The sequence below is a fragment of the Lingula anatina genome, chromosome 2 (genome assembly GCF_051362555.1).
Source record: "Lingula anatina isolate TDL-2025a chromosome 2, LinAna3.0, whole genome shotgun sequence".
Lineage (NCBI taxonomy): Eukaryota > Metazoa > Brachiopoda > Lingulata > Lingulida > Lingulidae > Lingula > Lingula anatina.
Window position 1 is genome coordinate 43531703 of NC_141768.1, and position 15296 is coordinate 43546998.

Below are 15296 nucleotides of genomic sequence, written 5' to 3' on the forward strand. Positions count from 1 at the left end.
TTTTTCTTCTTCTTCTTAGTAGTAGTAATCCTGGACTAATTAGTTGATAAATCAACTCAATTTTCAATATCATTAATAATTAATTTATCCACTAATTGATAAGTTAAACACTGATAATTATCAATCAAATAACTAATTAAAATTAATAAACTAATCTAATGATTAAAACATCTAGCCCATTTCTCTCCAGAAATTTTATCAAATTCCCTCCACAGCTTTTTGCATAATGTTGCTAACAGACAAAGAGATTTAATTAATTACCTAAAACTGCAAATCTACTCGTTTGTTACTTGATTTGCTCTCGATAGTGTGTGAAAAAAACTAGGAAAATCCTTCCACAACTTTTTTCTAAAATGTTGTTAAGAGACAAACGCAGGTAATGAAAGATTACTTAAAACTACAATCCAATTTTCTCACCGATCCAATTACGACGACGATCTGAGCTCATGACAATGGCCCCATTCAGAATAGGTGACTAAGGCTGTATTCCCAGAGCTTTTAGATCGATCTATCCCCGCGGGGAGTCTTACTAGATTACTGTCAGATAATCCGGCTTAAATGTCCGTCCCGCCTACTACAAGCTGTAAGGGGGTAGGCCTATATAACTTTCGTGTCCGCCCGGCTGACAGCTATATGGCGTGAACCCCCAGGGAGTTAGGTCGATCTAAAGTAGATCGATGTAATCTCTGGTAATGGGGTCTAACTAGTTCGAGGGCCAAATATGGCCGACCTACTTGAATACTTCCCCAAGAGAAATCGATTCATTGTCTGGCCCTATGATTCTTTTCAGGAAAGAGCTTTTCTAAACGCCTTTACCCTAGAGCCATGCTGGAGTTTCACTGACCCAGGGCAACATGTAAAACGGTTTCTTGGAAAACTGTAGATCTAAACTACCGTCTTCGGTGGCGTCGCTGTGATTGGTCAGTTTGTTGAGAAGCTATCACTCAGCGCTGTGTATAAATTCACACGCAGCTTCCTTTGCCGTGTTGGACAAGGAAGGGAGTGGCTTTAATCGCTTTTTTTCGTATTTTGAGGATATTCGCAGATAATTCGAGTGTCAAACGGATCGGTAAAGAGGTAGGTTAAATGTGGTTTGAGGATTACTGTTGCCAGGAGGCTTCCTGCTCCAAACAGCCTCGTACAATATTTGATCACCAAGTGCAGGTCAAACTTAGTGCCGTTCAGTGTTGTGCAAGTTTTTGAACGTCGGGGGGAGGGGGGAGCTCTTTTTGGGTCAATTTTGGACCATACTTGAAATAAGGACGCCGTTTTCATCTTATAAGGATGTGGTCGGCTCTTGGCCACAGGGACGGCACAGGGTCGGCAACATGGCTGCGGCTAATTTTGGTAAAATTCTGGAAGTAACGTCCGATGCCAGAATGGACCAGAAGAACAAACTCTGTGTACGGTTTGATTGTCATTGATATCTCAGTCTCTGCTATTCTAAACTAATTTATTTTAAATTTCATTCAGAGCTCAGAGGGACAATAGTTCCTTTGCAGCTAGATGACTAGACGCTGACTTCTTTTTGAAAAGCTTGCTTTCCAGATTTCTTTTGTTTACTGGAGAACAGGGTAGTCACCTGGCTTCAATAGGCCTACTGACAAAAAAGTTGTTAAAACGGATGATGGAATTAGAGGAAAAGGCAAAACTTAATAGAAAGATACACAAATTCAGAAAGCACTCAGATTATCTATCTGAACATGTGAGTGGTTTGCATCATTTCAACAAAATGAATGAGAGACTAAATACCAATTAGAAAGGCACTCAGAGAACACAAACCATTGCCCAGGGCACTCAATTCTCATTTCTTTTAACTATTTATCAATAAGTTAATCAATTAAGTTATTAATATCTAACTTTTCGTCATAATTGCTAATTTATTATTAGTTATTAGAATTTCACATTTTATTCCAGTTTCAAGTACTAAGTGGTCTTCAATGAAACCTTTGAAAGTTATTTTGGTAATGTGAATTTGTTTATTATTACCATCTTAATTAAATTTTTGATACCTACCTTCACAAATGAAGTTTACCATCTCCATCTCCATTATAAAATAAAAAATTCAGATCTCAGAAACTACTTTCTAGAAAATAATTTTATGAGCAGTTTTGGCAATGAAGTACCTTGGTGATTATGGGTAAATTATTCACAAAAAATTAATTTTATCTGTATAAAGGTAAAGGACTCATAGCATGATTTTAAAAAACATATAGATGTTGCTTCATACGTATATTCTAGAACAAAACTGTTCAACTTGATGTCGGTATAACAATTTGGAGTGTGTTGAAGTGCATAACTGTGTTTGTCATATATTGATTGTAAAGATTTTTCATTATTTTAGTCTCTTCTTTATTTTGCTGTTTTAATCCATGACGCAACGTGTGGTAAGTTTTGGTCTCTCTCTTTCTCTCTCTCTGTCCATTATGATAATTTAAACTATTATATTTATTTATCTATTTCCAAGGTAGCTAAATCTTAACATACAATGTATGGGAACATTTCGAGCATTTGTATATTGAAACGTTAATTTAAAACAACAACAACGCTAAATCAAAGTAAAAACGTAAAAGTTCAAGCTAGTAGCAGGTGAAGAGAGATCTAATTTAGCACTGCTTTGGTTCCTCTTATGACAAAACTGATGCTGTTGAATTTTTGTTTTATATCTTGCAGCTCGAGCTTGCATAGAGCCCACCTTAGAACATGGCCGAATCACTAACCCTGCAAACTATTATTTAAATGGATCAACAATACACATAGTGCCTAATGTTGGATACTTCTTGGATGGGGATTCTATTGCAACTTGCGATGTAGATCATGGTTGGATTAATCTTCCAACAATTAAAGGTACACACATATGCTTCAGTGCTTCTTGTGCATTGTTAACTGACATTATGATATTAATTTTATTATGCAAGACGATGTTACCCATGGAAGCACATGTTTTTATAAAAAGCATACTGTATGTATCAGAAAATTTGTCATAGTCATATTTTATCATACAAATCCTATATTTGTATATTGAAACATTAATTTAAAACAACAACAATGCTAAATCAAAGTAAAAAAAGTAAAGTCCAAGCTAGTAGCAGGTGAAGAAAGATCTAATTTAGCACTGCTATGGTTCCTCTTATTTATAACTGATGCTGTTGAATTTTTGTTTTATATCTTGCAGCTGCAGTTTGCCCAGAGCCCATCTTAGAAAATGGTCAAATCACTAACCCTGCAGATGAGTACATTAATGGCTATACAATACACATAGTTGCTAATGATGGATACTTCTTGGATGGGGAGGCTGTATCCTTCTTGGATGGGGAGTCTAGAGCAGACAGCACATGTGATGCAGTACATAATCAATGGATTAATCTACCAACAATTAAAGGTACACACATATGCTTCAGTGCTTCTTGTACATTGTTAACTGACATTATGACATTAATTTTATTATGCAAGATGATGTTACAGGTACCCATGGAAGCACATGTTTTTATAAAAAGTCTACTGTATATATCTGCAAATTTGGCATAGTTATATTTTTCATACAAATCCTATAAAGCTACTAATCTCTCTCAATTCAGACCTTGAAAACTATAAACCCCTCAGATAAAAGTACTTGGCATTGGTAGTTCCTTCTGGAATGTACACTAAGACATGACATTCTAAATGCCTGACAAGTCATTTAGAACTTTATCTTTAGTTAAAATTAAAATGGATTAAACAATAAAGGGAACCGGAGAAGATCAGCATTGGTCAGAATTGTGCCGGAAGTGACGTGCAGTGGTGTTAGAAACGAAGCTGAGTGATCATTTAACATAGAGGTGAACGGCAGTGAAGACGGGTTGTCGGAGGAAAAAGAAGTTTTCTAAACAACATGGTAAGATAACACTTTTTCTTTACGCATTTTGGGCAGAGAAAACTTGTAGATATAATAAATGCATGATATGAAAACGTGACACGGAACTTGAAGGTGCAAAATCGTGCTTAATTGGCGGTCAACTTGTTTAGAAATAAATGCTGCGTCGACCGCCAGCGCGACAAAAAGCGTAAAGGGGAAATAATTCCCGGGAGTCTATAAATCATTGTCATGTGGAAATTTGGCATTAATATAATCCGATATGTCCATATCTAAGTATTTTTGGGTGTTTTATGGTATGGGCTGCAATTACAACGATGTTTTAGAGGTCTTGAAGGACCTTGTGAAAACCAGGAAGTAGTTCGTAACTAACAAGCGGAATGTACCGATCTCCGACTGCTGTGCATAGCTGTATCTTTTTTTCAATATATTGACGAATTTTAGATCTTTATATGTCCATCTGGCATGAAATTCCACACACATGATCACACTGATATACCTTTTACACTGGGGAAGGCGCTAATCAGTGACAAATGCCAAGACAAAGGTGACATTCTGACAGCCTCTTATCTGAGTTATAGCTTAAAACAATTTCCTCTATTACCACTGACAAAAGAGACTGGCAATCAATTTCCTCAGGCTGGCAATCATTAGCCTATAGAAATTGGTCATGTTACATCTTATCTACCTGTGAGAATCGTTTTACCAACTGAGTATTGCATAATAATGTAAATTATTAGTACTTTGAGCTAGTCTTAATTACCTGTCAGCTCACCTGAATTCTCTTTTTGTCTTTTTGGGAAGATCTTGTCAGTGAAATGTTTTATTTGTCCTGTGACAAAAATTCGTCAATATATTGAAAAAAAGATACAGCTGTGCACAGCAGTCGGAGATCGGTACATTTCACTTGTTAGTTACGAACTACTTCCTTGTATTCACAAGGTCCTTCAAGACCTCTAAAACATCGTTGTAATTGCAGCCCATACCATAAAACACCCCAAAAATACTTAGATATGGACATATCGGATTATATTAATGCCAAATTTCCACATGGCAACGATTTACAGCCTCCCGGGAATTATTTCCCCTTTACGCTTTTTGTCGCGCTGGCGGTCGACGCAGCATTCATTTTAAAACAAGTTGACCGCCAATTAAGCACGATTTTGCACCTTCAAGTTCCGTGTCACGTTTTCATATCATGCATTTATTATTTCTACAAGTTTTCTCTGCCCAAAATGCGTAAAGAAAAAGTGTTATCTTACCATGTTGTTTAGAAAACTTCTTTTTCCTCCGACAACCCGTCTTCACTGCCGTTCACCTCTATGTTAAAATGACCACTCAGCTTTGTTTCTAACACCACTGCACGTCACTTCCGGCACAATTCTGAACAATGCTGATCTTCTCCGGTTCCCATTATTGAATTTAACAACATATGAAATTGTGTAAAGAAATGATTGGTGAGAAGGAGAAAATTGTTTTTTCCTTGAAGTAAAATTAATTTTAGTGGGCAAATCCAACATATCTGTTGAGTACCTTTAACTTTAAAAATGTTTAGAATAATTTGGTAAACAACCTAACACAGATACCAAAATCTCAGTTTAAATGATGATGATGAGTTAATTCGTTGTAGTTATAGGCCTCTGGCCTAAAATACATAACAATCTGTCCAAATACAAAAGACATATACAATCAATGTTTTACATGTACATACAGAAATGAATTATATGACTACACCATACATGTACAAGTATTTCATTTACCTATCCAGACAGTTAACGTTGTTATCTACAATATCACTTCTTAATGCAAAGGCGTACAATAATAATCTAGTCAGTGAGAAAAAGCTCTTTTCGTTCTTGTCAGACATTATACTTGTAAAGAAATGTTTATTTAAATGATGTTATATAATGATTATGTACTTTTCAGTACTACCATGTGACGAACCCCTGTCATTTGCTAATGGTGAGATAGTAACCCAAGAACCCTATGTTCGTAATCAAACTGTTCTGGCCCAGTGTGCACCTGGCTATGTGGCTGAGAATGGTCTGCAGAATGTTAATGTCACATGTTATATTAATGGAACCTGGGATCCCATGCCTATCTGTTCAGGTACTGTTGCTGAAAGTGCAAATCTTTGATTTTTATAATTTTGGAAGATGAAGTTTGGAAGTCCTTAAGAATGCTGTTGTTTATATTATAAAGATAGGTGTACCAACTTATAATGAACCCCTATCCCTCACGAACCAACCATCCTATTGCTCTGCTCCATTTTTGACTGCGATATGCAGGTATACACCCGATAACAGGCCTTTGACAGAAGCTACACCATCCTACATGGTACAAATGGAACATTCATACTTGTTTCAAAGCCATTACCTGCATGCGTCAATTGTTACCATAACAATGTATACACCTTCCTTTATAAAACTGTGCCATTCACATTAAAATGAATGTCCACAGTTATTATGGTACTAATTTAAAAACTGGTGGTGCTCTTAATATAACATAAATATAAAACATGTTGTGCACTATTTTTATTTATTTATTTATTGGTTGTTGCTCATTTAAGACTGCTTTTATGTTACTACATCTATACCAGTTTAAACACATTTTATATGTCTGTCCTAATGACAGTTTTGCTGCCTGGTTTCTGTTAAGAAATTTTGACACTGAGGCTTAGTGCTCCCTTCATTTTTTTTTTCAATTTAGGGTATTTCATACAAAAACCTCACTGTTATTTGACATCCCTATGTGTTTCTCTTTGTAGCACTACAAGATCTTTCCGGTAGGTATGCAATTCTCAGGTAAAGAGTCTATATTTTAAGGAGTATGTGTGACATCCTTGTGCCTGTCTGGCTGTCTGTCAGTGCCTGTTTGTCTTTCTGTACTAGCAAAACTATTAAGTTTCACTCATGTTGATATCTTTCATGACTGTAAGGATTAACACCCAGATGGTGCCAGAATTCTATGTTAAAGGAAAGACCTGGGTCGGAACAGTGTCAGTGATTTATACTTTGGTAATTCAGCAAGGTTCAACAATTAAAACCATGAATAAAGGTGTGTTTAATAAAGATGAGATATGTACAGGATTTAAAAGAAAGAGTACATATAATTTTTTCATCATAAATGATGTACTTCTTAGGATAGAAAAATAAATAATAAATAGAATGTTTGTCTACTTCAGCCACATATCGCTGTGGAGTGAACCCTAACGAAGTAATAATGATAGTAAAAAATAACAATAACTACCAGGATGCTTACATACCTGGCTATAAAGATGATGGGAGTTGTCAACCAGATTTTAGTATGATGCCAGGAGGCTGGACACATGTGGCATTTCGACTGGCAGAAGGAACATGTGGAATGGTGACAACACCAGTAAGTGATGCCTATTTTTCCATACAGGTTTTTTGTCCTCAAAATTTTGGGGGTCCCACTAGCTTTGATGACATGAATCCATCAGTGAATACATTCTTTCACCATATCCCTACTTAAATATCTCAATTTATTTCTGGTGTTCTTTATCAAGCTCAAAAATCATACATTAGAAAATCTACCTAAAACATAAGGAAAATTAGCAGTTTATATAACTGAAGTGTGAATATCAATTAAACCATAATTTCTCTGTTTAAATATGTGTAAAAAAACTACTGGTTTTTAAGGCTATGGCAGATGGAAACTACAAAGGATAATACATTTTCAGAATGGTTTAAAAACATGGAATGTTTTAGCCACATACAGCCTTGTCATAGAACAACACACTGATGTTGAATTCACCACAGATCCAGGGTGCAATTTCACTGCAGAAGAGACAGAATTTGTAGAACTAACATCAGTTCGTGTGCAGAACATGTATGTACAATTAAATATTCATGTTATAGATAAATTTTGTTTTAAGTGATACTCTTGATTATAAATGAATGTACAGATGTTTGTATATGGGCCAATATGCCACAGTTGAAATTCAAATTCCAGCAGATTTGTAGTCAGCCTAGGAAAGTAACATATATTTAATATTTTACGTCTGCCTATAGTAATATGTGTCACATTTGATAATTTTTCGTATGGTTATATACATTTGGTAGCTTTTGCTACACAGCGCTTACATGTTTTCTTGGCATTGGTTTTGAAGGGACTGTGGTTTTCAGTATATTTATTCTTTCCATTTGTCATTGCTCCTTGAAAAAATCAGAGGTTTAAAAGTGTAATTTCATTTTTATTTAGGATTTTTGCATGGACAAACTACACATCTCTTAATAAATTATTAAAGTTACTCTAATCAAGCTTCCTCCAACAAGAAACATACACTTTGAATTCTTCATGAATAAACCCAAAACATCCATAAGTATCTTACCCATTAATTTCATCTACTTTCACATTAATTACAACTGAGACCCCCAGATAGACACATTGTACTAGTTAGGTCAGTTCAGCTGTTTGGGAATTCTTGCTAAGTGCAATCATTGGAATCAGCTTAATTGTCTGACATGCTTCCTTGAGCAATTTGGGGGTAATTAAGCCGAGTACACATGGAAGAACTAGTAATTACCCCTGAGCTGCTCAAGGAGGCGTGTCATTAAGTAAAGCAGAATGCACTTATTGAGAGCACCCCCCCCCCCCAGGGCTGGACCACCCCAACTAGTACCCTATGTCTATCTGAATGCTCCCTGAGACAAGCTGTGGTTTTTGTTTTCAAATACCTTCCTGTATCTTAAATTATATCAGCTCTCGTGGTGGAGATACAATTATACAAGGAACGGGACCATCTCTTAGGTAATGATGTTTATTAGTGGTGATTTGCCTCTTCTAATGTTAATGGACACTGTTCTTGAGGTATTGTTGAAATTGTTTTATGAGAGTTTGAAAAATGAATAAGTGCATGTGTGTAAAATGTGTGTACCAGAGAATCACATCAGGAGTGTATGATGAGATAAAACCAAAACAGCAGGGAAAAATGACAATAAAATAGTATTCTCTAGTACGTATTCTGTAATTGGAAATGGCATATGCCCCTGGCATTCTATTTACCTGGTATTTTATCAGTTTTTTTCCATAACTTTGAAAAATTATTAAATTTTTTATAACAGCACCTTCCAACAAGGAGTTGCTAATATAGGAAGAGAAACTGTAACTATGGTAATGAAAAAAGCAAGTGGTGGGAGTGACACCAAAAGTTGCTACCTTGGCGAAGAAGTTCTGCTTGCCATGACCCTGACAGAATCAGACAGTAATCAAGCCCTTTCATAAAGACATTTTAAAAATAAAGCAATACATACATGTTTTATTTTATCCATTTCTGAATTTTTGTATTGTTTGATCTCAATGAAATCCATCCATAAGGCTATTATGAGCTTTGCTTGGTGACCTCAAATACTGAGTTTTTATTTGGAATAAATGCAGTTAAAATATTTAAACTTTTGCATGTTTAAGTTATAATATGCTAATAAATCACAAAAATACTGCTCTGCCATAAAGTGAAAGTGTCAAATGATATTATATGAAAATATTGCCTGAAATCTTTTTTTCTTTTTTGCAGCTGCCTGGGGGATCAAAGTTTATCGGTGTATTGTAAAACCAACAAGAGATTCACCAAATAATGAAACATTTGTTCTTTTGAATGATAAGGGGTAAGTTTATTTTACTGAATTTAAATAAATAAAATGAAGGGCAACTTTATAAAACAAGTAAAAGGGTTTTATTCTTTAAGCTTTTAAATATTCAACTTAGTGCAGTTCCATAAAATGTTTTTTAAAAAGTAATTTCTAATTGTTTAACAGGTATAGTTTCCCATTATTCACATTTCTATAAAAGTTTGTGTCTGAAATATAAACATTGTCTTATAATTTTCTGCAGGTGTCCTGATGACCGGCAATTCATAAATGCCCCATTTCATGGCCAACTGAGACAAGCACAAACTGTAAAAAGTGGTTCATTCAGGTGTTTCAAATTTCCAGAAAAAGAAACACTATATTTCAACTGTGAGATTGGGTTTTGCACCTCACAACATAAAAGGTGTTTTCAGGTAAATTCTCACTCTGATGCATTTATTACATTAAGCATTATTATTATTATTTATTAATCAATTTGGCAATCCATGAAGAATTGGATAAATGTTTCTAATGTTTAGAGGCTGCAATGGCACAGGTACACCTGTTTTATGATTTTCTTTGTTTACATTGACACAAGTATAATGGAAGAGGAAATAAGGCAAAATACAGCACAGCACAGAGCACTTGTGCCTTGAAAAAAAAAGAGCATGAGACCTTTGTAATTTAGGACAAGGCAGCAAAGCTGTCAAATGTACAGACAAAAAGCAGGAAATAACTATGCACAAAATAGGCTACTGTCAATTCTGATGCAAAAGTACATTATGTTAAACTGCAAATTCAACATCAAATTTTAATTATGCTCAACAGGTAATACCAATGTAAGTAAAACGTGTAACAAGCATAAGGCTTCAGGCCCATGGGAGTTCAAGTTCACACTTTGAAAATGTATAACTTCCAGAAAAAGAAGCCAATTAGACTACTTTTCCAACCCAGGCTGCATTTTAGTCCTGCATTTCTTTTTTGAACATTTGGCAATCATAAGCAACATGGTTTTCCCATAATGGTCATCATGGCAGCAGCACCCATAATTGTTTTCTTCTATTCTGATGCAATATTACATATTGGTTAACAGCATAATGACCGTCAATTTTTAATAATAAAATATACGTATCATGGATTTTCAGAAAATGTGACTAGCATGGGTCTTCAAGCATGTAGAACTTCAAAGTCACACCTTGAAAATGCCAATATGTGAAATATGCTGAAAAGTGAAAAAACAGCATAACTTCTACAATAATGGCCCCATCATGCTGATTTTCGAACTTGACCTGCGTTTTATGAATATTCATCGGCTCTGTAAATATAAAGCCCAAAAGTAAAACTGCCTTCCACTTATCGTGTTTACAATGAAAGTGCAAGGCGCCGCTGACGGCGGTGACAGCAAAGACAGACGCAGGTGATGGCAATATGTACAGACACATTTTTGACACATCTGTACATATTTACTGTACTGTTTGAGAACAGTAAGTGACATGGTTTTTCTTAAATGGTCATCATGGGAGCAGTGCCCAAAGTAGGTTTTTTTCAAATTTTGATGCAATATTACATAAATTGTAACAGCATAATGACCATCAATTTTTAATAATAAAATATTAGTATCATGGATATTCAGAAAATGTGACTAGCAAAGGTCTTCAGGCCCATGGAACTTCAAAGTCACAACTTGAAAATGCCAAAATGTAAACAAGACAGCACTGTTCTGAAATGTTTTTTTTTTTTTTCATTTTTAACAATTTTTAACATAAAACAAAATTAACAGCTTACTGCCATTTTTATATGATCAACTAAGAAAATTGATGAGATGGGAAAAATATCAATAGAGCAGTGTTAAATGTCCAATTTCTTCCATTCTGAGATTCTGAACATAGTGAATGATTGAATCTGACAAACTGCAATGATATGAGTTTATTTCCACTTTTGAAACTTTATTACACAATACACGATAACAAATTAACCATCATTTGTACAAAATCAACTAACAATGTTATAAAGATGCAGGAAATGTCAAACAAACACTTTTAATATCTCATTAATTAAATAATGAAACTGTTAACATGCCTAAGAATTGAATCTGAGGAAATGTGTAAAAACAACATAACTTCTAAAATAATGGCCTGATTATGCTAATTTTTTAACTCAACCTGCGTTTTAGCAGGATTGACCACTCCTGTGAGTTTAATGACAATTGGCCTATCTGTTTTTCGTATATTGTGTTTACAGTGTTGCATATATGCTGAAAAGTGAAAAAAAGCATAACTACTAAAATAGTGGCCTGATCATGCCGATTTTCGAACTTGACCTGCGTTTTAGTAAGATAGATTACTCCTGTGAGTTTCATGACAACAGGCCTATCGCTTTTCCTTGGAATGTGTTTACAGTGTTGCATATATGCTGAAGAGTGAAAAAAAACATAACTTCTACAATAATGGCCCGATCATGCTGATTTTTGAACTTGACCTGCATTTTATGAATATTCATCAGCTCTGTAAATATAAAGCCAAAAAGTAAAACTGCCTTCCACTTATCGTGTTTACAATGAAAGTGCACGGCGCCGGCGATGACGGCGACGACAGATGCAGGTGATGGCAATATGTACAGACACATCTATATATATATATTTACTGTACTGTTTGAGAACAGTAAGTGACATGGTTTTTCTTAAATGATCATCATGGGAGCAGTGCCCAAAATAGTTTTTTTTCAAATTTTGATGCAATATTACATAATGTTAAACAGCATAATGACCATCAATTTTTAATAATTAAATATTAGTATCATGGATATTCAGAAAATGTGACTAGCAAAGGTCTTCAGGCCCATGGAACTTCAAAGTCACAACTTGAAAATGCCAAAATGTAAACAAGACAGCACTGTTCTGAAATGTTTTTTTTCCCATTTTTAACAATTTTTAACATAAAACAAAATTAACAGTTTACTACCATTTTTATATGATCAACTAAGAAAATTGATGAGATGGGAAAAATATCAATAAAGCAGTGCTAAATGTCCAATTTCTTCCATTCTGAGATTCTGAACATAGTGAATGATTGAATCTGACAAACTGCAATGATATGAGTTTATTTCCATTTTTGAAACTTTATTACACAATACACGATAAAAAGTTTACCATCATTTTTACAAAATCAACTAACAATGTTGTAAAGATACAGGAAATGTCAAACAAAAACTTTTACGTATCTTATTAGTTTAATAATGAGACTGTTAACATGCCTAAGAATTGAATCTGAGGAAATGTGAAAAATATGCTGAAAAGTGAAAAACAGCATAACTTCTACAATAATGGCCTGATCATGCTGATTTTCGAACTTGACCTGCGTTTTATGAATATTCACCAGCTCTGTAAATATAAAGCCAAAAAGTAAAACTGCCCTCCACTTATCGTGTTTACAAAGAAAGTGCACGGCATCGGCATTGCCATCGGCATCGGCATCGGCGATGACAGACGCAGGTGATGGCAATATGTACAGACACATCTGTGTCTGTACATAATAATTATACAAAATTTCAACTACTCTCTATATGCTGCCTTCTAAAAGTTCTAAATAACAAATCTGTCATCGATATTCTTTTCATTCACGTAATCTATGGGGTCTCCTTGATTGGTGGAACCTTGACAGTTTCTGCTGCCCTCTGGCAGCCACCATGTGCATGCACGTTTCAAAACAAAGTACCTAATCAACTTTTGATTTCATTTATTTTGCATGTGTATGATAGAACTCCCAGTAAAGGTTTGCTGATCCACTTGCTAGAATAACCATGGATTCACCAAAGCAATAACAACCAAGAACTAGAAAAGCACTCTGAGAGCGCAGACCTCCGCCAAGGCAGTAAAGTCTCCATCCAATGCCGTTTCAACCCTATATTTTCATTCTATAATGATTTATTTTTTTGATTATTGATTGATTATTGATCTGGATCACCACAAAACTAATCATCTATTCCTTGGCCCACTTCTGACGGTTCCTAAAAATTTCATTAAAACCGGTCCATAATTTTTTGAGTTATGTTGATGACAGACAGACAGACAGACAGACAGGGCTGAAAACATAACCACCTTGGCGGAGGTAACTAACAATAAAATGGCATATACAACTGACAGGAGTATAATTATCAATCATTAGCTAACAAGAGCTTCCTGACATGGACTCAAAGCTTTTAGTTGCTTGTACTGTAGCCAAGGCAATTGCAAAAATTTAGACCCAGAAAATTTAATTTGTGAAAGTGACATTCGCATTGTTTTTCATAAGATATTAGAATGCTATGTCCTTAAATCATTATCAAATGTACGATAAGTGTATAAATAATACAGCAACCTTTTCTTTCAGGGTCCAGTTGACATCTGTCAAAGAGATGAGAGGACAAAGAGATGGGTGACCAAGGAAGACATGCATTTTGCTATAGGTTTACAAGTTTCTGTTACCCAAAATCCTGGCGGAAATGTTCTCAGTAACAATGAAGGTAAGAAGAGACTTATGAACACTAATAGGTGCCTTGGTTGTAACCTAATTTTGCCCAATTCTCAAGTATAAAAATTCAACAAGTTAAATGTGTCTTGTTTATAAATATTTAATAAATAAAATGTTACAAATTTTTCAGGGACCATATTTTAAAAGACAGATGGTATTCTGTGAAAATAACTAAAACAAGTATTTTTTTATTTCAGAAAAAATGACAGTTGGACCAAAATCCAGAATGTCAACAATTTTCACAGTGTCAACTATTGCCGTGGTGTGTCTCATTCTAACAGCAGGAATCATTATCATCATCGTCATACCTCTACGAAAGTGTAGAATTTTGCCAGCCATTAAAAACAGATGTTCCAATACAGCAATCTCAGGGTCATTGCTATAGCAAAACTGTTCACATTTAAGTCCTAGAACTCTCACAAAATATAATGTAAATTAATGGTCTTTGGAGAGAAAAATATTATTATTATTATTATTATTATTATTATTATTATTATTATCAAAATTATTATTTATCATCATTATTATCCACCATGGGCTCATTTAAAACGGGATGTTCCTTTTGTGCTAATCAAAATGCTGTACAAAGCACTTGCAGCATCAAGGACTACAAATGTATGCAGCACCAGTCCTGGGAGAAATTTTACAGTTCAAGTCAAAACTTTTCTGGTCTTCGTTTCTATAGCATACCTGACACATAATTGTGGGTTAAATGCTCAACTTGCATACACCAATGTATCAATTGTGACAACGTGACACAGCAGGAATATCGTTACAAACACAAAGTGACTGTACACTCCATCCATGTGCACCACCCTTGTTGACCCAGCGGTTTTATGAAGGAATGACCACCTATTGTTTACTTTTTTTCTTTTTAAACTGTTTGAAAAATGAGAACAAACACAAGAGTTAGTATGTAGCACCATCTATGATGTATTGCATTTTGTGGGATGTGTGAAAATAAAGAATTGCTCATGAAAGAACGTGGTCATATTCATTTCATTCTTGGGAAATGACAAGAAGGGGTAAAACTAAGGATATGATGACAAAAAATACAGCTTGTACTTCTGTAATTTTTTTCTATGCTATTTTGTACAAAATAACTTCTAGTAAGTTTATGATATTAAAGATTTAAAATTTTAAATCAAAGATTGACTGAATTAAATGTTTGTTCGGGGATATATCGTGTACTATTCCATCAAGCTGACAAGTTTTATAATTGGCAGCCATTAAGTATATACCAATTATACATATCCTGGCCAAATTTTTGCCACTTATGGGAGAGATTTGCAAACAAGGTACTATCAGACACATAATGCTACAAGTTCATAAGTATTATGAAATAAA

The 15296-nt window shown here is 34.7% G+C and overlaps 1 protein-coding gene across 2 annotated transcripts; it reads left to right on the forward strand.

The window, feature by feature from the left end:
* The first annotated feature begins 919 nt into the window (after nucleotides 1–919).
* On the forward strand, nucleotides 920–14932 carry LOC106165944 (uncharacterized). Of its 2 annotated transcripts, XM_013544312.3 has the most exons (15): nucleotides 920–1077; nucleotides 1918–1964; nucleotides 2345–2387; nucleotides 2674–2847; nucleotides 3176–3382; nucleotides 5780–5962; nucleotides 6621–6638; nucleotides 7038–7231; nucleotides 7557–7705; nucleotides 8579–8626; nucleotides 8941–9080; nucleotides 9390–9480; nucleotides 9707–9875; nucleotides 13809–13941; nucleotides 14147–14932. In XM_013544312.3, the coding sequence occupies exons 2-15, from the start codon at nucleotides 1941–1943 to the stop codon at nucleotides 14332–14334; spliced, it is 1761 nt and encodes a 586-aa protein (XP_013399766.2). In that variant the 5' UTR covers nucleotides 920–1077; nucleotides 1918–1940; the 3' UTR covers nucleotides 14335–14932. The 2 variants fall into 2 exon arrangements, with proteins under 2 accessions (XP_013399766.2, XP_013399767.2); XM_013544313.3 differs by lacking the exon at nucleotides 8579–8626 and having other exon boundaries at nucleotides 921–1077.
* The last annotated feature ends 364 nt before the right edge of the window (nucleotides 14933–15296 follow it).

Excerpts from the sequence above, each read along its gene's own strand:
- LOC106165944 (XM_013544312.3), top strand. The coding sequence starts at position 1,941 with ATGAAACCTTTGAAAGTTATTTTG. Across the intron at positions 1,965-2,344 it reads AACCTTTGAAAGTTATTTTG|TCTCTTCTTTATTTTGCTGT; the intron begins GTAATGTGAATT and ends TCATTATTTTAG. Across the intron at positions 7,706-8,578 it reads TCAGTTCGTGTGCAGAACAT|CTCTCGTGGTGGAGATACAA; the intron begins GTATGTACAATT and ends AAATTATATCAG.